This window comes from Notolepis coatsorum (assembly GCF_963971535.1).
Source record: "Notolepis coatsorum genome assembly, chromosome: 10".
Classification (NCBI taxonomy): domain Eukaryota; kingdom Metazoa; phylum Chordata; class Actinopteri; order Aulopiformes; family Paralepididae; genus Notolepis; species Notolepis coatsorum.
In genome coordinates this window covers 71,932,217-71,954,772 of record NC_140174.1, presented here as the reverse complement: position 1 = coordinate 71,954,772, position 22,556 = coordinate 71,932,217, and the positions used below count along the sequence as shown (strand labels likewise).

Here is a 22,556-nt window from a genome sequence, read left to right as displayed (position 1 = left end):
TGGTCACTCACTACTATGATAATAGTGACCAAAAATTATGGTAATGACCAAAGAATTATGGAAATGGCATGATATTACCATAGGTATCATCATGGTTTAAATGTGACTATACCATGGTATTACCTTACCAATAGGGCCTTGATGAGTGTGAGTTGTCAGGTGGTGGAGGTCTCTAACTCTCTCTCTCTCTCTCTCTCTCTCTCTCTCTCTCTCTCTCTCTCTCTCTCTCTCTCTCTCTCTCTCTCTCTCTCTCTCTCTCTCTCTCTATCTCCCTCTCTCTCTCTCTCTCTCTCTCTCTCCTTCTATCTCCTCTCTCTTTCTCTCTCTATCCTCTCCTCCTCCACACAAGTACTAAGTACACAATTGGTACCATCGTGATACATAAGTTGTACCATGGTAAATTATTTTGTAAGGGTCTTACCGTGTTCAATCTCTGGTACATAAAAACATACTAGACAAATACATTTGATTATAATCTGTGCTGGATCCAATTTATTTTCTGTTCAATAAATTTAGTAAGTGGATTTTCTTCAACCCTAACTCTAACTCATTTATATGTTAAATGTTAACATTTGGTGTGAGAAATTAAATCTAAATTGGTCTGTCTAAATTGTCTATCTAACTTATTGATAATAACTTCTAAATGAACACTCAATCATTAGTAAATGTATTGCTTCTGTGTGAATATGAATTATTTGTAAGTTTTATGAATGAAAGTGAATTCTCTCATCTTCATCTCTTTCATAGGTATTGATACAGTATGGCATACTCATATTTTGTCACATTCTACTAACAATATGTGTTTGCTTGTTTTACTCTATTCTATTTTCTTCTATTATTTTCTACTATATTCTATTCTATTATTTTCTATTTTATTCTATTCTACTCTCTTTTACTCTACTCCACTCTATTCTATTATATTGTATCTCTTCTGTCCTGTATCAGACACCACTCCGTTCCTGATGGTGGCCAGACAGTCTGTGATCTTTGGCATTCCCCTGGATCCCTCTGACCCCTCCAACAACGCCATGGCACCCGTGTCGGGCATCACCCAGGGGCGGGACGTCGACTTTGACGACCAGGATCAGTATGTCTATTGGGTGCAGAGCACTGTGAGTGACATGTCTGGTGTATATACGTAGTAGGAATGTGTTGTGTTGTGTTGTGTTTAATCAAATTAGCAACATTCATAATTAGCAACATTCATAATTTCTTTATGAAAAATCCACTGTAAAGGAAGACAATATGGTGCATGACTTTTACCCACCATAATGCATAGTGCTTCAATCTTCTATGCAAACATGATCAATATTCAAAGTGGGAAATGTAAGAATTTAAGGTTGATTTGGCAAAGGGAATCTAGGAAGTGATATTCGGGAAGAGACATGGCAAAACACAATATCTATTCATGTTGGCAAGAGATTCATTCATCCATTATCAAATTGTGCATAGATTGTATTTCACCTCACTCCAGCTATACAAAATGGGTCTGATAAGGAATAGTAACTGCTGGAAATGTAAGGAGACAAATGGCACATTCTTACATGCTATGTATTTGGTACCTCCCTTTTGGGGGGAGGTGCTGGAGAAACTTGGAGAATGGATAGAGCAAAACCTTTACCAGACTGCCCCTCAGATATGCCTTCTTAGAGATAGAACACTTCTACCACAAGGGGTCAGAGCACAGTTTGGACTGGGGATGGCAGGCTGTATTACTACAGCACAACTTGTTCTGCGCAATTAAAAGAGTACAAGCAAACCATAACTCAAATAATGGACTAAACTTATGACAGAGACGGCCTCCTTTGAATATTCAATAGCTAGAATGAACAATGGTAAAGGGAAAGTTAGCCAGGTATCGGGATCACTTCCTCTTACAGTATATATTAAATATGTGTTGGAGAAAATTACAGATTTGATTACGATGGGGATTGTATCCTATTTGAGCGGAGGTGCTGTCTTAAGTGTTTTTGACTTTGTCTTTATGTTATTGATGTTTAGTTGTTGTTTTTTGATAATTTTTGTGTTGTTTGTTTTTGTTTTAGTTTTTTTAGACTTTTCTTTTATTGTAAAAAAGGATAATTGGTGAAATGTAAGACGATTTGATTGAATGTGTATGCAAATAAATAAATAAATATTAAATACTTAACTGATTAAAAATGATTATTAAAGATCCACTGTAAAAGACATGCTCCAAAAATAGTCATATTAGATACCCATAAAAAGAATACAGTATTTGCTCTTTTAAAAGATACTTTTATTTCTACACAGCATTGTATGAAAAAATAAGGAAAAACACATCCAAATCAAAGGTCCTTGTTTGAATAATATAATTTACCTACAGTCAAAGATTTCAAACAATGAGTGACTAATCTACAAAGTCCAAAAACAAAATATGTAATTATTAACTGTGTGAAAGAGCATTTTACAATGTGTGGAAGCTTTGTGTTAAAGGGTTGGACTTAGCTTGAACCCTTTCTCTAGTGTTGAGTACTGTATGTCTTTGCTCCTCCAACCAGGGCTCAATATGGAGAGTGAAAACCAGTGGCACCAATAGGACCCAGTTCGCTCCGGCTGCTATCATTGGCTCACCTTCTGGTCTGGCTTTTGATTGGATAGGCCGCATGATGTTTTACACCAACCCCACCAATAAGGCCATTGAGGTGAGACTCTCGCTCTGCATGTTTCATAATGCATTATTCATATGAGGATTCTTTATATATAAATAAATAAATAATGAAAGTGATAAAGAAAAATACAGAAATGCAAAAATGGAGACTGACATGTAACAAATACAAAATATAAACAAAGCCAGGAATGCAGCATGGAATAAAAACACAGAAAGGAAAGGAGAGGGCGGCTAAGTGGCGCAGTGGGCAAGGCGCTCGCCACTAACGCAGGAGATGCTGGGTTCGAGCCCAGCTCTCGGCGGTGCTTCTGGCTTGGCTGGTCGTTCATACTAATACAATTGGCAGTGTTAGGGGTGGGAAAGCCGGTGGGTGGGGATCGGACGTTGTGGACAGCGACTCCTACAGGTCGGTTGGTGCGCCTGTACAGCAGAATCAGGAAGCAACGGGGGTAGCGTGAGCCTCCCACGCGTTACTCCTCGCCGCTGAGAGATTGCGCTGTGCAGGTGAAAAGATGCGACAGCTGCCTCCTCGTGTACCGGAGGACACACGTGATGCAAGGCTTGGTCCACATTGCAGCCGACCAGTGGGAGGCATGGTCTAGCAACGTTCGAGACAGGGGAGGGTAGAATTGGATAAGACGAAATTGGGATGGGAGAAAAATAGAAAAATGGGGAGAAAAAAAAGGAAAGGAGAGGAAACTACGGTACATGAATGACACCTATTGTATAACACTTTATAAGTAGATTCTTGCTACTTTCTTCTTATCTTGCGTTTTCGAACGGGCCACGCAGGTCATTCGTGTAGATGGAGATCAACACTACAGGAAGACCCTGATTACCAACACGGGTAAACCAGAGGGAGTGGGGCAGCCTGTTGGAATAGCCCTGGACCCAGCCAGAGGGTAACATTATCTTCTCATTGGAACAGAAAGAAAAGCTCAGTCTAAATGCATGTAACCTGTACTTCTCATAGGTTAGATTCCACCTCATGACCTTTGTCAAAGGTTATCCCTTCTCCCTCCTATCTCTCCTGTGTCCTTCTACTGCATACTATGTAATGTAATAATGCAATAATGGCTCATGATCAAATTCAGGAGAGAAAAAGGACTCTCTGAATAACCAATGTTTTTTCGATGTGTATTGCACACTATACCTACCAAAACCAACCATGACCAAAATAGAATTCAATGTTATCCACTAACCATACGCAATGCGCATGCTGAACACATTTGATAGTTTTGGTTGTAGTTCAAAGGCAGACTGTGTCCAAATCTATGACTTTCTCCATCTTTCTGATGCATATCTATAATCATCGTCATGCTTCATTCATATTATGCTTTCTTTTTTAGCTGCTTTTTAACACCAGGCCCAGGGACAACAGTTGAACATTTGCTTTGGCTAACACTGTCTCACACATTTACATTTATGTTCATTAATGTGTGCTGTCCCTGTTCAAATAAAGTCTAAACTGAACTGAACTGAACTGATTTGATCTGATAACTTTACTGAAATACTGAGCATAGTACATGATGACTTGAAGTTCCGATATAATACCTGAGATTTAAATGAAATGAAATGAAATTAATTTAATTTAATTAAAATTATATTAGTTCCAACCTAACCTATCCGCCTAACATCCTCAAGTAAGATGCTCCTTTGCCATTTCCGGTCACTATCTGACATTGACCTTTGCCCTCTGAAACCCTCACAGGAAGTTGTTCTGGACAGACAAGGGGACGGACGGAGTGCCTCCCAAAGTGGCCAGCGCGGACATGGACGGAGGCAACTTGCGGAACCTCTACACAGGCAGCCTGGAGAACATAGGCTTCATCACCACCGACATCTCCACCAGTAAACTGTACTGGGGCGTGGCCAACACGGGGCTGGTAGGTGCACATGTCACGGAGATAATTCACATGCAATTAGACAAGGTTCGCACAAGGTCCTTGAAGTGCTTGATTAAAAAATAAATAAAAGCCAAGGCCTGGAATTCCTTGAAAACAGCCAATTTTTTAACAAGGTGCTTAGAAAGTCCTTGAAATTCAAATCAACCATTCGCATTGAAAGTTTTGTTCATCCATGATAAAATAGTTCTGAATCAAGAAATTTAAAGTACCGGTAACTAATTGTAGAAAATTGGGTTTTAAGCCATACATATTGCATTTTCTTTCTATAAAAAACAGCATTTAAACGTGAATTGTATCCTTTTTAAATGCCATTTTAAAATGAAAAAGAGTGCTTAGGAAAGTACTTGAAAGTCCTTGAATTTCATTTAGCAATGTCTGTGGGAACCCTGATTAGATCAATTCAGGAGGTGAGTTTCCTTCAGTTTCAAAAGCACTTTATTTAGATGGAGGAGTGTATTCATATAGCACTTTTATCCAAAGCGCTTTACAACTTATACCTCACATTTGACCCATTCACTCACACAATCACACACAGACGGCGGAGGCAACCATGCAAAGTGCCAACCTGCTCATCAGGAGCAGTTAGGGGTTAAGTGGCTTGCTTGACACGTGCTGTTGGGAGGTGCCGGAATCAAACCGGGAACCTTCCGATTACCAGACTACCGCTCTAACTCCTGAGCCACTGCCCCTATTTGTCAAATACAATGAATGTAGAGGAATTTGTCATTTGTCTACAGTATGACAGATACACATGGCACGATGATAACATGACCTTGTATACAGTGTGCAAACAGCGAGACAATAGAAAGCAGAATTATAATTCAAATACTGAAAAAGTTTTTAGTGTGTGAAGGTTGTCCTGCAATTTCTGTTTGCATGTTGAATTGAATGAACTGAGAATGAATTTACCCAGACTGTGGAAAATACATTTTAATGTATTTATTGACTGCATTTATAGCCCCACTACAGTACCAGTAAACACTTCTGCCAGCAAACTGACCAACATCAATGATCTCGCTGCATTCCAACTAGGGATGCACCGATCCGACTTTTTTCAGTCCCGCTACCGATACCGATACCTGGACTTTGGGTATCGGCCGATACCGAGTACCAATCCGATACCCATTGTTCATAAACTGTATGCCTCACTGTGTGGAAGAGACTGGGATCATTCTTTTGTGCAAGGCAATATCAGGCTTGACTTAAAACATTACTTTCCTAACTTAGTGAAACTGTAACAAAATGTAACAAATTAACACATAGATATAAATGTACTGAATTGTTATTTATTATAAAAATGTAATAACAAAATAAATATATATACCTATATATATTTATTTTTTTATAAAGATTTTCTCCGATACCTGATCTAGCTATTTTAGTCATATCGGGGCCGATATCCGATATCAATATCGGATCGGTGCACGTGCATCCCTAATTCCAACCATTTCTCCCTCGTCCCCTCCCTTCCTTCTTTCCGGTCCAGATTGAGTGCGGCACTATGGACGGCGTGAGCCGGGTGACGGTGGTCAGCGGACTGTCCAGCCCCTGGGGCCTGACGGTCTACCAGAGCCACCTGTATTACAGCGACCTGGACCTGGAGGTCATCGAGAGGGTGGACAAGGACACGGGCGCCAACATGGTGGTGATGCGGAGCGGCATGTCTGGGCTGAGCGCCCTCAAAGTCCACACCAGAGATGGTGAGTTGGAGCTCGTACCTCCATCTTTACATCAGTCGAGAGCGGAAATGACCTCACCACCAATGTGTAGCACCCAACCTTTGGGCTATGCAGGCTCAACATTGCACCAGGCACACAGCACACACACAACCGGTGCAGTTAGTTATAGATGAATCTTCATATTGGCAGCGAGCTCTAGATCAAATTAGTGTTCCACAGACCTTAACCATACCATACCATCACCCTTTAGACAGCCCCACATGACCAGATCCTACTGACTGCAGTCTATTCCAGGCTATTGCCTGATCTTATTATTGTGAAAATGTGACTGTTGACAAGAAGACCTTTTTCCTGCATATTATCTCATTGACCGCCAGGGATTAGCCATCGCCCTGTGGTCGCATTGCCACACGTTAAAATATAGGACTGAGTCACCTTGTTTGTAGAGCTATATTCTATATTATAGCTATGGATACAATACTATGGCCCATTTGAAATCACCTACCTATCATTCAAAATGTGAGAACAAATACATTTTTCCATCCATACGTTCCCGTGTTATACCGTGGTGAATATAAGTATGGTTTTAGAGCGGTCTAGGGTAATTCATGAAATCCTGAGTTAAAGCCCTATACATCGATTCCACTATAGACGTTGCCATGTCTTGCCTGTATACGCTATTATCCCGAAATCAAATCTACATCATAGCTATTATGTTCCATCATGTCGTTTCTGATTAATTGATTGTCAGTAACGGCATTCGCATTGAACACTAAAAACGGTTATCAGCCCGATCGCTATGAAAGCATTGCAGGATCAAGCTAAAATTGATGTAAAATCGCCCTTACCTGTGGCCGGGAGTATTCCAAAAATAATATTCCAATTGTTTGATCGCCATCTGGTATATCCAATGTCCATTTCGTCTACGGCATAATTCACCACAACATATGGATCGGAGATATTTGACGTGCTTCGATGGAACCGGGATAACTACTTCCCTCGCCTGACAAGGAAAAGTGAAACCGGAGACCTGGGGCCGTCCCACAGAGAAAGATACAAGGGTAGAAAGGGTGCTCTATACCGCCGTCTAGCGTGATGCGGCCGGTATTGCACTTTTACATTCTCATGAGGATTCCCCATGTTAACCCAGAGTCTGTGCACCTGTAATGAATAGAAATATCGAATAAAAGAAATAACGATCAAATAACGTATATATACGTACGTGGTTGCCGTTCAACGGTTGTCGGACAAACACGTATATAATCGTTGTTGGCGGCCATTGAGTTAAACACGTGTGCTCCGTCTAGTCTAAGGCCTCATAACCACTTGCTGATTTTTTGGTATTTTGTTTGGGATATGTTTTCATGTACAGTAGTTACATTTTTCACAACTGGAGTGACTATACATGTTGACAAAGTACAGAAACCATAGAATGCTGATCACTGGAATGTTCACAATGTTGCTATAGACCACCGCAACACTTCCGGGATTCTGAAATCATGGGAGAGAGAACAGGGGGGGGGGGGAAATGAATGAATGTGGAGCCTTAACATTAACCTTCCTGCACCCCACCAATACACTGCACACCTTTACCCCCTTGGGACGTTTTCTGTCCCAAAGGGACTTACATGTGATTTTAATATTTTTTTATGAATATATATATATATATTTTTTTAAATCTCTTTATTAACTTCAGTCCTCAACATACATATACACATATCAAATATTCATTAATTTTCAGGATTTTAACCCCTTAAATACCAGTTTGTGTGATTGAAGCGTGGCTTATTTTCAAGACAAAAAACACTAAGGGTTAATTATTCTCCATCCGATAAATGCTAATGTCATTTTGGGGTGGGATTATGAGAGCCTGGAGTGTCGAAGATTGACAAAAAAAAGAAGTTTGATACATAATTTTTTTTTGTGAAGTGACACTGTATAAAACACTGCACACCTTTACCCCTTTGGTCAAAAAACGTCCCTATTGACTCCCATGTTAAACACGTTTTTTTAAAACGACGCCATTGCAGATTGAATTTAGATTTTTATAATTTTTTTCATCTAGGCCCCTTTATGGGCATTTACATATGCATGATTACAAAAAAATTTCAAGATGGCCACATTGCGTCTTATATTTCCGGCGGCCACAGCTTGTGTGTTTACTGCTTATATCCTGCAATGATTTGAGAATGTTTTATGGAGGTCTTAGTGTGGTGTGCATGCGTGTGTTGAGAAATTAATGTGTGTGCATGTGGTCATTCAGATTCAGATTCAGACAACTTCATTGATCCCGCGTGGGGCAATTCATATTTGCAGCTTCACCAACAAGCAACAAAGACAAACAAACAACAAAACATCTCAACGACAGCACGGCAAATAAAAAGAGAAACACTCCATGTGATACACAATCCAGCAGTAAAAGTAAAAACGGACAACCAAGTGCAAAAGGCTACTTAAAATGACTACCGTCTGTGTTTAAAAGTCTGATAGCCGAGGGGACAAAAGATTTGGCATAGCGGTTGGTCCTACTTGGTGGGACGTCATAACGGCGGCCAGAAGGCAACAGTGAAAACCGCTGAGACAGAGCATGGAGGGGTTTATTAATGATGCTCGTCCCCTTCTTGACCACCTGGTCCGTCCAGAGAGAACATAGGTCTCTCTGTTTTACTCCAATTATTTTGGAGCACACTTTCACTATGTACTGTAGGCTGTTCCTATCTTTAATGGACAGGCCACTGAACCAGCAGATAAAAGAAAAAGTTAGGAGGCTTTCAATAAAATAACTATAAAAAGTGCTCAGGATCTTCGCACTAACATTAAAAGAGTTCAGCTTTCTCAGCAGGTAGATCCTCTGCTGACCTTTTTTAACAATAGACTCTGTATTTAGGTTGAACTTCAGTTTACAGTCAAACACAGTTCCCAGGTATTTGTACGATTCAACAATCTGGACATCCTCATCGTGAATTACACTAGCTACACTGGCTTGATGATCGGGGTTGTGTCTGAAGTCAATTATCATGTCCTTAGTCTTAGAGACATTGAGGTCCAAGTAATTCTCATCACACCAATTCACAAAGTCGTGAAGTACAGGTCCATGATCATTTTCGGAGCGCTGCAGTAGCGATACCAGGACATAGTGTCATCTGAAAACTTAACCAGATGCCTTTGGTCATGAAGCGATCTGCAGCTGTCCGTGTACATAATAAATAAAATGGGAGACAAAACGCAACCTTGGGGGGAGCCAGTGTTGGAAATCGACATGTTGGACATCTGCCCATTGACAAAGACCTGCTGGACCCTCTCAGTGAGGACATTTAAAATCAGCATGAGAAGCTGGTGTGGGAGACTAAAATAAGAGTCAAGCCTCTCAATTAAAATGTGGGGCTGCATTTTATTAAAAGCAGAGGAGAAATCTGCAAATAAAAGTCTAGCATGAGCTCCAGGTGTTTCCAGGTGTTTATACACAATGTCCAAGATGAAGAGCATAGCATCCTCCACCCCTTTACCTGGCTGATATGCGAATTGAAGGGGATCTAATTTACCCTCAATAAAAGACATAGTAGTGTTCTTTAAAAACGTCTCAAAAACCTTCATTGCTAATGAGGTAAGCGCCACTGGTCTAAAATCCTTCAATTATTTTGAATCTTTTGACTTAGGGATGGGTATGATGGTTGACGTCTTCCATAATGTGGGAATCTGACCTAGATCTACACACATCTGGAAGAGTCTAGAAAACACCCAACCAAGCTGATCAGCACAGTGGTGCAGGGTGCGCCCGCATATTGAGTCTGGGCCAGCAGCTTTTCTTGGTTTAACCTTTTTAAATGATACTGTGACCCAATCTTGGGAAATAACCATTTCGTTTTGGGGTTCTAGGGACTCCATGCAGAGATATTCTCTAAAAAGTCAGAACTTTCAAAGCGGGAGAAGAAGGAATTAAAAGTGTTTGGCAAGTCAGTGCTATTTACTCCTCTAATAGTAGTGGATTTATTCCTCCCAGTATTAGTATTTGTGTTTATGGAAGCCATGTTCTTTATACCTTGCCATGCGGCTCTGAGGTCTCCACTGCTATATTGAGCTTCTATCTTGTCCTTATACATTTGTTTGGCCTTCTTAATAGCAATACAAACTTCTCTAGAAGCAGCCTTTTTCTCTAGGGCATTACCCGTACAATAGGCCAGTTTCTTTTTATTGATAACTGCTTTTAACTCCTTGGTTATCCAAGGTTTATTATTTGGATAAATAACAACCACTTTACTCGGGATAATGGAATCTACACAAAATGTGATGTACGAAGAGATAGTGTCACAAAGTTCATTAATGTTATCGCCGCATGCAGCAAAGAAACAGTCCCAGTCCGTACATTCGAAGCAGGCCTGAAGGGAGGAGATGCTGTCCTCTGACCAGCATTTCACTGGTTTCTCCACCCGCGGAAGCCGCCTGAAAGTGGGTGTGTACATGGGAATCAGATACACGCTGTTGTGGTAGGAAGATCCCAGGGAAGGCAGTGGTAGCGATTTGTAAGCACCGCTCACTGAGCCGTAACATAGGTCTATGATAGAGTTCCTTTGTGTGGTGGCACAGGTTACATACTGTTCATATGTCCTCAAAGTCGTGTTCAAGCGACAATGATTAAAATCACCAAGGATGAATTTTGGAGCCTCTGGGCTGATTGCGTCGAGCCGGTGCGTGACGTCAGCAATCAGCTTGGAAGCAGCTGATGCGTTCGCGCGAGGGTGAATGTAAACAATAGTAAAAAATAACTGTGGGAACTCCCGAGGCAAATAGAAGGGACGGAGTGAAACAGTCAAAAGTTCAATGTCAGGTGTGCAAATCTTCTCCCGAATCACGACAGTATTACAGTACCTCTGGTTGATGTAGCAGCACACACCACCTCCCCGTCGTTTGTTTGTGATCTCCGGTGATCGGTCCAAACGAAGCGGAGCACCGAACCCACTAAGTGACAGGTCCTCGTCCCGATCACGGTCATTTAACCATGTTTCAGTGAAGGCCAGTAAACAGGTGTCCTTCACTTCATGTTTAAATTTGGCCCAGGCCTGCAGTTCATCCATCTTATTGCGGAGAGACTGTGCATTACAGAGCAAGATTGAAGGAAGAGCTGGCAGCTTGCGGCGGTCTTGGAGGCTCATGTTCTTGAGTCTCCGGCTTTGGTGACAGTTCTGCGAAGCTCAGGTGGAATATCCTCCGGCGTAACGCTGTCCCTTGTCCGAAGTGACAGGAGAAACTCCTGGGTGAATGTAATCCTGCCGGGCGAGTTGCCATGGCAACCGTATGTGTTTACTCCGTTCTGTGGCTCCGTGCTCGTACAAGGACGGTTGAGCAAAAAGAAAATAAGCACAAGCAGATCCACAAACGCCCTCATATTGTCCATAAACTGGGTGCTAAAACATGGAGAGAAAGAAACACATACACTACGAAACGCAAACAAACAAACTCAGACAACCGACAGCTACACGCGTCGCACACAGAGGAGCGCCGCACACCGGAAGTTTTGCAGCCATTAAGTGAAAATGGCTGCAAATGTCAAAACGCAGGCATTATGTGAAATCCGTGTACTAGCCATTTTCACATAATGGCTGCAAATGACCACATGCACACACATTAATTTCTCAACACACGCATGCACACCACACTAAGACCTCCATAAAACATTCTCAAATTATTTTAGATAAAAATATTTGTTTAACGGCATTGCAGGATATAAGCAGTAAACACACAAGCTGTGGCCGCCGGAAATAGATGACGCAATGCGGCCATCTTGAAAAAAAATTGTAATCATGATTATGTAAATGCCCAAGGGGCCTAGATGAGAAAATATATATATATATTTTTTAAATCTCTTTATTAACTTCAGTCCTCAACATACATATACACATATCAAATATTCATTCATTTTCAGGATTTTAATTTCAATTTTGCGTGATTGAAGCGTGGCTTATTTTCAAGACAAAAAACACTAAGGGTTAATTATTTTCCATCCCATAAATGCTAATGACATTTTTTTGGGGTGGGATTATGAGAGCCTGGAGTGTCGAAGATTGGCAAAAAAAAAGAAGTTTGATACATAAAAAAAATGTTGTGCAGTGACACTGTATAAAACACTGCACACCTTTACCCCTTTGGTCAAAAAACGTCCCTATTGACTCCCATGTTAAACAAGTTTTTTGAAAACGACGCCATTGCAGATTGAATTTAGATTTTTATAATTTTTTTCATCTAGGCCCCTTTATGGGCATTTACATATGCATGATTACAAAATGATGAAAATGATGATGATGATGATGATGATGATGATGATATTATCCTCTTAAAACTCATATCTATATAGGTTATAAACCAAATGCAAATCATCGATTTCCTTCACAAGGCTCTCATCCACATTCATTCATTTTCTCCCCCCGCTCTCTCCTCCATGAGCTCAATGTTACGTGGAAGTGCAGTGGTCTATTGACAGCGTAGCCATAGCAACGTTACATTGTAGCCATAGTAACAATCCAGTGTAGCCATAGCAATGAAAGACCCTCACCACCCCAATAACAGCCTGTTTCAGCTGCTGAGGTCAGGCAGACGCCTGCGAACCCCAGCTACTAGGACAGAGCGGCTGAGGCTCAGCTTCTTCCCCCAGGCCATCAGAGCCATGAACAATGAACATTGAGTGCTCAGAACATTGAACTATCCACACACAAGCACACATGAACACACACACGACACGCACGCTGTGCACGCTCACACACGAGCAGCCACTTAACACTTTAACATGAGCGGGCACACACTCATGTCGCACACACGCACACTTATGGCCAAAGGAAAGGACACTTTAAATTAGAATAACAGGAACAGTGTATTGCACTACCAAAGCTAACTAGCATGTCCCATATGCTCTGTAAATAACTATGTACAGATACCGAGATGTCACTCCATGTTACCTGTTACCTGTTTACTGCACAATGTTGTTTTTTCATTTTTGATTCTATTATATGTTGTACCACTGTATTGCACATCGTTGCGGGCAAGACCACCCGCATTTCATTGTATACCTGTATGCCGTGACAATTAAAACTCTTGACTTGACTTGACTTGAGCAATGTTACGGTGTAACCATAGCAATGTTACAGTACAGCCATAACAACAGCCATGAACTGAGAGTACCAAGAGACTACAACAGTACCATGAGTGTATTATGTATTTTCAGCATGGGTTGCATTAGTGGGAATCGAACGCTCAACCTTGGTGGTATTAGCCATTGGAACCAACCATTGTCTTACTGTATGCTGGACCATAGCCCACTGCCAAGCCACAGGGTTCGCACAAGGTCCTTGAAGTGCTTAAAGTGCTTGATTTAAAAGAATTAAAAAGTCAAGGCCTGGAATTCCTTGAAAACAGCCAATTTTTTAACACAGTGCTTAAAAGGTCATTGAAATTCAAATCAACCATTCGCATTGAAAGTTTTGTTCATCCATGATCAAATTGTTCAAGAAATTGAATCAAGAAATCGTTTTTGAATAAAAATCTGACGAGTCGCTGTCTCGCACGCTCCTGCTTTTCCTCATTTCTTCGCGTGTGATGCTCTAGCTTGCTCTAGCTGGCAAGCAGGCCAAGAAGATGCTTAAAAAAACAGCATTTAAAAGTTTATTGTATCCTTCGAGTGACATCCTTGAAAATGAAAAATAGTGATTGGAAAAGTATTTAAATGTCCTTGAATTTAATTGTGCAATGTCTGTGGGAACCCTGAAGCCATGACCTGACTACCACCGCTCTCCCTCACCACAGACTCAGCAGGAACCAGCAACGCCTGCAGCTCCCTTAACGGGGGCTGTCCTCACCTCTGCCTGCCCAAGCCGGGGAACCAGAAGTCCTGCGCCTGCACCACCGGGTTCGTCCCCTCTCAGGACGGGTCCCGCTGTGAGCAGTACGAATCCTTCGCCATTGTCTCCACCCCCAAGCTCATCCGGGGCTTCCACATCAACAGCTCCGACCACTCCGAGGCCATGGTGCCCATCGGTGGAAGTATGTATGTCTTTACATTGTGACAGTACTTTACGTTGTACTTGTACTGGGAAATTGGAAGCTTCTAATTCTGGGTAAAGATGACAAACTGGTAAAAAGCATGGTTTAAGTGTCCCTGTTTTGACCCACCTTTCACACAATATAATAATTCAAATGAAACCTGTTCAGAACCAGTAAATGTTCTGTATAAAAATGACAACTGTGGCTCAATGCTCAAAGCACTGAATTGCTGACAAATACTATGCTTCCAATATCTCAAAAACCAAAACACTGTTGCAGCTAATTCTGGAAAGGGCTGAAAATTACGAATCAGAGGTGGATTGAGCCTTTAAGTGTATATGAAAACGTTGTAACGGTGCTGTATGTAAATATCACTTTCACTTTAAATTCAGTCAATTAAAAATATGAACACAAATTGTAATTGATTTGCGAACAGTAGAGCCTTCCTTCTCAGTTGGTATGACAGCCTTCATATGTCACATTATGTATTCAAATATTTAAAATGAGATTTCCTGAATTCACTGAAATTAAAAGTGGGCTGACCCCCAGTCCTGGAACATACTGGATGAACCAGACAATCTGATGAAGGAAATGTTGTCCTTTCCCAGCGTCCTACTCTGTTAAAAACAAGCTGGACCTCCACATCGAGTCTGGCTTTGTGTACTGGACTGACAACAGCACCTCCAGCTCCTTCAGAGGGATATTCAGGTCAAAGACGGACGGAGCGAGTTATGGCAGCGTTGTGAACTCTGGTGTAGGGAGTGGAGGCATTCAGGGCCTCGCTGTAGACTGGGTCGCAGGTAGGGGTTTGCTGGAGTCCTTCCTTACTAGACACAGTGAGGTGCGCTTCTCCCAAATGCCAGTGGCCACCATTTAAAAGTCAAGAGCTTCATTGATTTCTTCTTCTTTCTTTCCTCCCTTCCATCTTTCCTCCCTTCCTCGCTCACTCACTCACTCACTCACTCACTCACTCACTCACTCCCTTCTTTCTTCCCTTCTTTCCCTCCCTCCCTCCCTCACTCACTCACTCACTCACTCACTCACTCACTCACTCACTCACTCACTCACTCACTCACTCACTCACTCACTCACTCACTCACTCACTCACTCACTCCCTTCTTTCTTCCCTTCTTTCCCTCCCTCACTCACTCACTCACTCACTCACTCACTCACTCACTCACTCACTCACTCACTCACTCACTCACTCACTCATGAAATTGGCCTGGTGGCTGCTGGAGTCCTTCCTTCTTTTTATTGCTTCATTCCTTCCTTCCTTCCTTTCTCCCTCCCTCCCTCCCTCCCTCCCTCCCTCCCTCCCTCCCTCCCTCCCTCCCTCGCTCCATCTCTCCCTCCTTTCCTCCTTCCCTCGCTCCATCTCTCCCTCCCGTCCTCTCTCCCTCCCTTCTTTCTTCCCTTCCCTCCCTCCCTCCCTCCCTCCCTCCCTCCCTCCCTCCCTCCCTCCCTCCCTCCCTCCCTCCCTCCCTCCCTCCCTCCCTCCCTCCCTCACTCACTCACTCACTCACTCACTCACTCACTCACTCACTCACTCGCTCACTCACTCACTCACAATGGGCCAATAAAGTCTTCTTCTTCTATGTAATAATCTCATCTTCCTCCTCTACCATCCCCAGGCAACCTGTACTTCACCAACGCCTTCCAGACCCAGACCTTCCTGGAAGTGCTCGCCATCAACACCACCTATCGCATGGTCCTCCTCAAGACCTCCCAGGACCGGCCACGTGACCTGGCCGTCAGCCCCAAGCTGCGCTACCTCTTCTGGGCCGATGGTGGGCAGACGCCCAAGATCGAGCGGGCCTTGCTGGACGGCACCAACCGTACAGTTCTGGCGTCCGAGAGCCTGGCCTCGCCCCGCGGCCTCACTGTTGACTACACCAACGACTTCCTGTACTGGACGGACGACGCGCTGGACATGATCTCGCGCATGGCGTCAGACGGGACGCAGAGGCAGATCGTCCGCTACGGGAGTCGATATCCGTCTCCGACGGGGATGGCCGTGTTCGGGAACGTCATGCTGTGGGTGGATGGCAGGCTTGGGAAGCTCTTCCAGGCTAGTAAGGACCCAGCCAATGCCACAGAGCCAGAGGTGAGAAACATCAACACACAGTCTCACTGAGAGTCCAGGTTTCAACATCACACCACCTGTGTGATCTTTCATTGAAATAGGACGCATAAACCTAAGAAGTGTGCATAGAGGGTGTGTGAATGTGTGAGTGAATGGGTAAAATGTGAGGAACAAATATTGTAAAGCGCTTTGGATGAAAGCAATGTATAAATGCACCATTCTAGTCTAAAAAAGCTGAAATACTATTAAATAGTTCAAATAAAATACATAATTTATTGATTAGACACAAAACACGGCGCCACACAGTTATTAGGAAATACTGACCTTCTTCACCATGTCCTCATACCAAACTTCAGGCCACGTCAAAAGCTAAATAATTCAATATCACTCCCATCGCCAACAGGTGATCCGCGACAACATCGCCGGCCTGACGGACGTCGCCATCTTCGACGCGCACGTCCAGCCCACGGCCGCCAACCAGGTGGGCTTCAACCCGTGTCAGGAGAACAACGGGCGCTGCCAGCACCTGTGCTTCGCCATAGCGGGCCAGGAGAGACCCAAGTGCGCCTGTGCCCACGGCTCGCTCCTCAACAACGGCGTGTCGTGCGGCTACGGCCTGGATGAGTTCCTGGTCTTCACCACTGACTACACTCTCAACAGCCTGAGGCTGGACCCCGAGGACCACAGCACTCCTTACCCAACCGTGAGCCTGGGCTACAGCGTGCTGGCGCTGGACTACGACTTCAGGGACAAGAGGGTCTTCTTCACCCAGTCCATGGGGATCGGCCGTAGCCGGATCGGCTATGTCAGCACCACCTCCATCACCAGCCCGCCCGTCATCATCGCCAGTAAGTTCGGGAGTGTCACCCGACCTGTTGTCAAAATTGTCATCCAATCTGTTGTTGAAGATGATGTTAAGCGCCAGGGATATACCATATATCGGGAGACAATCGGTATTGACAATTGGAATCACTCTGGTGATATTTGGCTGATTATAGAATTGACGTTCATCTGACATTTTTACTGCGTTGTTAACCAGGCAGGATGTTTTAAGAACTAATTCTTATCTGCAAAGTTTTCTAACTGATTGTTTCTTCTTTTTCCAACCCTCTTCCCTCTCCTGCTCTCTCTCTGTTCTCCTCCTGCACAGCTGCAGATGACCCAGAGGGTCTGGCCTATGACTGGGTGCACAAGCGGCTGTATTTCACCGACTACTACAGCCGCGATGTCCAAGCCATAGGGGTGGATGGGAAGAACCGCTCTGTCATAGTCCACGCCAACCGCCCAAGGGCCATCATCGTGGACCCCTGCTACGGGTGAAAACCAATATCCAAACTTGTTACATTTCTATCAGTGAAATTCACTGTGACGCATGTATGTAAACAGTCGGGTCACATCCTGGGTTCAAATTGATCACAGACTTTGACCGCTTGACCACTGAGAGAGTGTCACCCGTAGGCTACCCAGACCCTCCAGTGCTAAGGGAATGTTTGTGGTTCTCTGTTTGCAACTAGCTAAAGAAACAAAAGACAACAACTTTCTGCTAAACCTTTTAAAGGGGAATTCCACCGCAAAGCGACATGAATTCACCAGATTTAGGCACAAGTGATTAATTCTCTCTATGTAACCAAAGCCATCTCTGCTCAGAAACATCAACGGTGGAATTTGGTAGAGCCAGAGTCGCTTAGCTCTACCCTCACTCAATTCAGCTCTACCCGCCCATGAACTACAATGGGTGGGTCATTTAAATTGACTGATACCTCTATCCTCTCTCTCTCTCTCTCTCTCTCTCTCTCTCTCTCTCTCTCTCTCTCTCTCTCTCTCTCTCTCTCTCTCTCTCTCTCTCTCTCTCTCTCTCTCTCTCTCTCTCTCTCTCTCTCTCTCTCTCTCGATCAGCTTCCCAGTAAAAGCTCAGTGCCTCCTTGTGTGTGTTTGGTAGGAGTGTTTGACTGCTGTTGTCTGATGCTCACCCTTTTTCACCTCAGTGTAGTCCTTTGTAAAGCAGGAAGCTGGATCATGTGCAGTAGTTTAGGGCTATATATCTATATGTACAGAACTGGCTGTGAGCTCATTTTACTCTGTAGTGAAGCAACATTTCTATAAACACAAGAGAGAGCCAGCGTGGAATTCCATTTTAAGATGGAAACGACAACAAAGAATACTCTCTTTCTCTCTCTCCGCCCGTCCCTTCTGGTCTTAACCTCACCCTACCTCTCTCTCTCTAGCTACCTGTACTGGACAGACTGGGGCGTTCCGGCCAAGATCGAGAGGGCCACACTGGGCGGAAACTACCGCATCGCCATCGTCAGCACCAGCCTGACCACACCCAACGGCCTGTCCCTGGACTACGAGGAGAGGATGCTCTACTGGGCAGACGCCTCACTGTACGCACTTACTGTACAACTCTCTGTTTCCACTTACATGCACTTCTTTACATATACAGGGAGTTTAATTCAGTGCACCTTCTGCACTTCTTTCACCAAATACAATCAATGTGCTGAAATTTGTCTCAGTGATGTAAAGACATAGCAACAACTTACAAACTTCCACAGCACAACATACATGGTACAACGATAACAGGACAATGGTCACCCCTAGGGAAAGCACCACAAACAATAGACATATACTTACTACTATCCATACATTTAGTATTATGTACATCAAACAAATAGAACAATATAACTAATTATTTTTTTCTTTTTCTTTGGTGAACAATATTTCCAAACCTAATTATCTCAAGATTGTACAAATCCAGCTCCTTGAGCTGTAAATACCTGAACTGTGTCCAGAAGAGTTCAGCACTGACTCATATGTCTGAAGGGTGTGAAAGTGTTTGAAGACTCTGAAAGTTGATATTATGCAACACATCTCCTCTCCCTTGTAGAAAAATCTATAAGATCCTCTTTCCCCCCTCACTCATCTCTCCATTGATTTCTCCCCACTCCTCTATCCATCCACCCACTAGCGACGAGGGACGGGACGATATGCTTGTGTCACGATATGATACACGATATGGGCTTCACAACTCTTCCATATGCCTCACGATACGTGGTGTCAGTCTTTGTATCGCAATATAAAACTCTTACACTGAAGAACCATACTGTATAAAACCCCATGTATTCTTTGCAGTTGTGAAGCCAATCCAAATCACTTGGGAGTGTGAATGTGTGTAAGAAAGTATGCAACATCTACTGTCTTTAACTATGAATGAGCACAATGCAACTTACCATCTTTAGATAATGCAGTTTGAAAACATTGGTCCTCATTCTCGAACTGACTTTTCTCGAACACATTCTCGGGAAGATTTTTGCCATTCTGGAACGGTTCATTTATCCGGGATTCGCTCGTAGCTAAGAGCAGGATTTACAGTTGTAGATAGGACAGACTGGTGTGTGCCCGTGTTCTTAAGGCCTTCATTTGGGAGAAATCATTGGTGATTCTACATCCTCGGATTTAAATAATTATGATAATAATAATATAATAGTAGTCATGACTCCACAAGGCATCGTGATGTCCGAAAATATATAAAAGCACTACACAAACACTGAAAATGACAGTGAATAAATAAATAAGAACTAATCTCAATCGCGTGGATATAGCTATAGTGGAATACAATGAGAGCCACGCACGCACTCGTTCCACCGTCAAATGCATTATCGGACTGCTGAGAAGACGCTGGATGTGTTTGGATGCAGCAGCTGACACACCTCAGACAACCCTGAGCCCACTGTTCCTCCTCCAGTGGCCAGCATCTCTCCTGTGTTTTGCGATTCTTTTTTTGGACTCTGATTTCACATGAGCCCATTTATTTTTCACCTCAGCCGCTGTGCGCTCCTCTCCTGACACCACGTTAACCTCACCTGTTATCTACACTACAGTATATCATGATGCTTTTTTTGGGTGACCTTGTACCCATATTGACACTATTAAATAAGATGTCAGGCTAAGATTTCATGTTCTACAGTATGACTTACTACTATAGGGTGATACCTGTATCACTGTACATATTAATACTACAACTCTGTACATGCATCTGATGAGCACTATTACTCAGTAGTATTTATATATGTTATACCCAGTTTAATCACCCGTACATTGTATATTACTATTGCACTTTACTGTTACATTTGTACTCTGGTTAGATGCCAAACTTATTTTTGTTATTTTTTTTATTTTTTATTCTTGTGAATCTAATCAAATACAATTTTGATCAGTAGCAAATAGCTTTTGCTCTACAGTACCTGTTGAATCTGTTTGCGCACGGTCCTGTGCATGCCCTGTGTTGGATTCTTGGCAATCAGCCAATCTCATCTCATCATCTCCTTCGTGACTCTCTGTTGTGCGTTGTGTTTTTCTTGCAACCCCTATTAGTACATCCATAATCAGAAGAAACGACACTGCACGTGATCTCTTTCCTCAGATCATCATGTTTATTTTCATAAACATAGCCTTGTCATCAGATGTAAACCAGTTCTGTATTGTCCTTGAAAAGTCTTTGGAAGAAACTAAATTCATTATTCTAATGATCTCCTGTTACCCCGCTCTGTGGTTGTCGCGGCCTAGCTGTTATCCAAAAGCCTGTCGTCGTGGCACTTCAGTCCTCCCCTCCACTCCTCCCCGCGAGGGAAATCGTTTCAAAGTCTCTGATCAAGCTTCTTCTCGTCTGGGCGTCGTATCTGAATCTAACCTACACTGCAAGAAACTCACAGCTATAAACTATAGTCCTTAGCAACGGCTAACCCGCCCCTTCGTCTTGTTACTATGTGACACGCTGTCTTCTTTGACCCAAATCACTATAGCAACTGCCCATAGCTCTCTCTCTGACCAAAACTCTGCCTGCTCAGTGCTTATCTAGTTGTTTATGGTACAAGCTGCCGAACGACCTCGGAGCACTGGGCTCTGCTTGCTACCGTGGAGACACAGAACTGACTGCCCTACTTTTAAGATCTATAGATCAGTCTGAGTAGATGCATAGACATCCTTCACCTGTAAGGAGCTGGCAGGGTGTTTATGTATGAAAATTCAGGTGTACGAGAACAAGCTTTCAGCTTCTTCATTCAGGGGATCGCAGCTGAGAACACGTAGGCCATTTACAAGCAACTTTTCACACGTTCAGGTATCCAGAGGATATCTTTCATTCGTTTCCTCTTATGAACTTCTTACAAGGTTATTTACGAGGAAACTTACGAGAATGTTTGAGAATTACGTCCATTGTTCCTTCTGAGAACCTAAAACAGAGTTATATGGTTCTTCGTCTGAGGTAACTCAACGTTGAATTTCGACATGTTTCTCCATCCCTACCAGGGACAGGATCGAGCGCTCCACGCTGATGGGGGAGAACCGGCAGGTGATCGTGCAGGGTGTCCAGTACCCCTACGCCATGACTGTCTTCCAGCAGGACATCTTCTGGACTGACTGGACCACGCGCGCCATTTACCGGGCGGGCAAGGACGACGGCTCGGGATTCACCGTGGTGGCCAAGGAGCTGCAGTACCGTCCCAACGACATCCACGTCTATTCCGGCTCCAAGCAGGAGAGCTGCTCCAGCCCCTGCCAGCAGTTCAACGGAGGCTGCAGCCACACCTGCGTCCCTGGTGAGAGCTTAGCCTCTTCTGCCTAATCAGTCGGTTTGGTCTCAGTCGACCATTTGTAGTCGATTTTAGTCATTTTGAAGGCTTTCTTCTAGGGATGTCCCGATACTGGTACTCGATATCGGTCCGATGCCAGGCTAAAATATTGGCAATATTTTAGGCAATACTGTTGTGTACTGCACTTCGTTTGTCTATGAAGTTCTATGACTGTTTGTCAACCGAGAATGTCTTTAATCAAGGACAGCCATAGTGACCCTGTACGGGGAAAGGTTGTGTGGTTGCACAAGGCTGCTCAGTAGGAAGGTGTGGTTGCACTAGGCTGCTCAGTAGGAAGGTGTAGTTGCACTAGGCTGCTCAGTAGGAAGGTGTAGTTGCACTAGGCTGCTCAGTAGGCAACAGTAGGAAGGTATGGTTGCACTAGGCTGCTCAGTAGGCAACAGTAGGAAGGTGTGGTTGCACTAGACTGCTCAGTAGGAAGGTGTGGTTGCACTAGGCTGCTCAGTAGGAAGGTGTGGTTGCACTAGACTGCTCAGTAGGAAGGTGTGGTTGCACTAGACTGCTCAGTAGGAAGGTGTGATTGCACTAGACTGCTCAGTGTGCAACAGTAGGAAGGTGTTAGGTACAGTAGCTACCAAGTGT

The 22,556-nt window shown here is 43.5% G+C and overlaps 1 protein-coding gene across 1 annotated transcript in view; it reads left to right on the top strand.

Annotated features, from left to right (window-relative positions):
- Positions 1 to 22,556, top strand: part of lrp2b (low density lipoprotein receptor-related protein 2b) — a gene marked incomplete at its 5' end in the record, with an annotated part of 304,974 nt that overhangs the window by 138,493 nt on the left and 143,925 nt on the right. The window contains 12 exons of the mRNA XM_084323212.1: positions 946 to 1,112; positions 2,520 to 2,663; positions 3,422 to 3,531; positions 4,341 to 4,515; positions 6,023 to 6,236; positions 14,007 to 14,243; positions 14,852 to 15,043; positions 15,875 to 16,347; positions 16,730 to 17,186; positions 17,477 to 17,642; positions 18,552 to 18,710; positions 21,631 to 21,920. Coding sequence (XP_084179338.1) covers positions 946 to 1,112; positions 2,520 to 2,663; positions 3,422 to 3,531; positions 4,341 to 4,515; positions 6,023 to 6,236; positions 14,007 to 14,243; positions 14,852 to 15,043; positions 15,875 to 16,347; positions 16,730 to 17,186; positions 17,477 to 17,642; positions 18,552 to 18,710; positions 21,631 to 21,920 — 2,784 coding nt within the window. The remainder of the gene's footprint in view (positions 1 to 945; positions 1,113 to 2,519; positions 2,664 to 3,421; positions 3,532 to 4,340; positions 4,516 to 6,022; positions 6,237 to 14,006; positions 14,244 to 14,851; positions 15,044 to 15,874; positions 16,348 to 16,729; positions 17,187 to 17,476; positions 17,643 to 18,551; positions 18,711 to 21,630; positions 21,921 to 22,556) is intronic.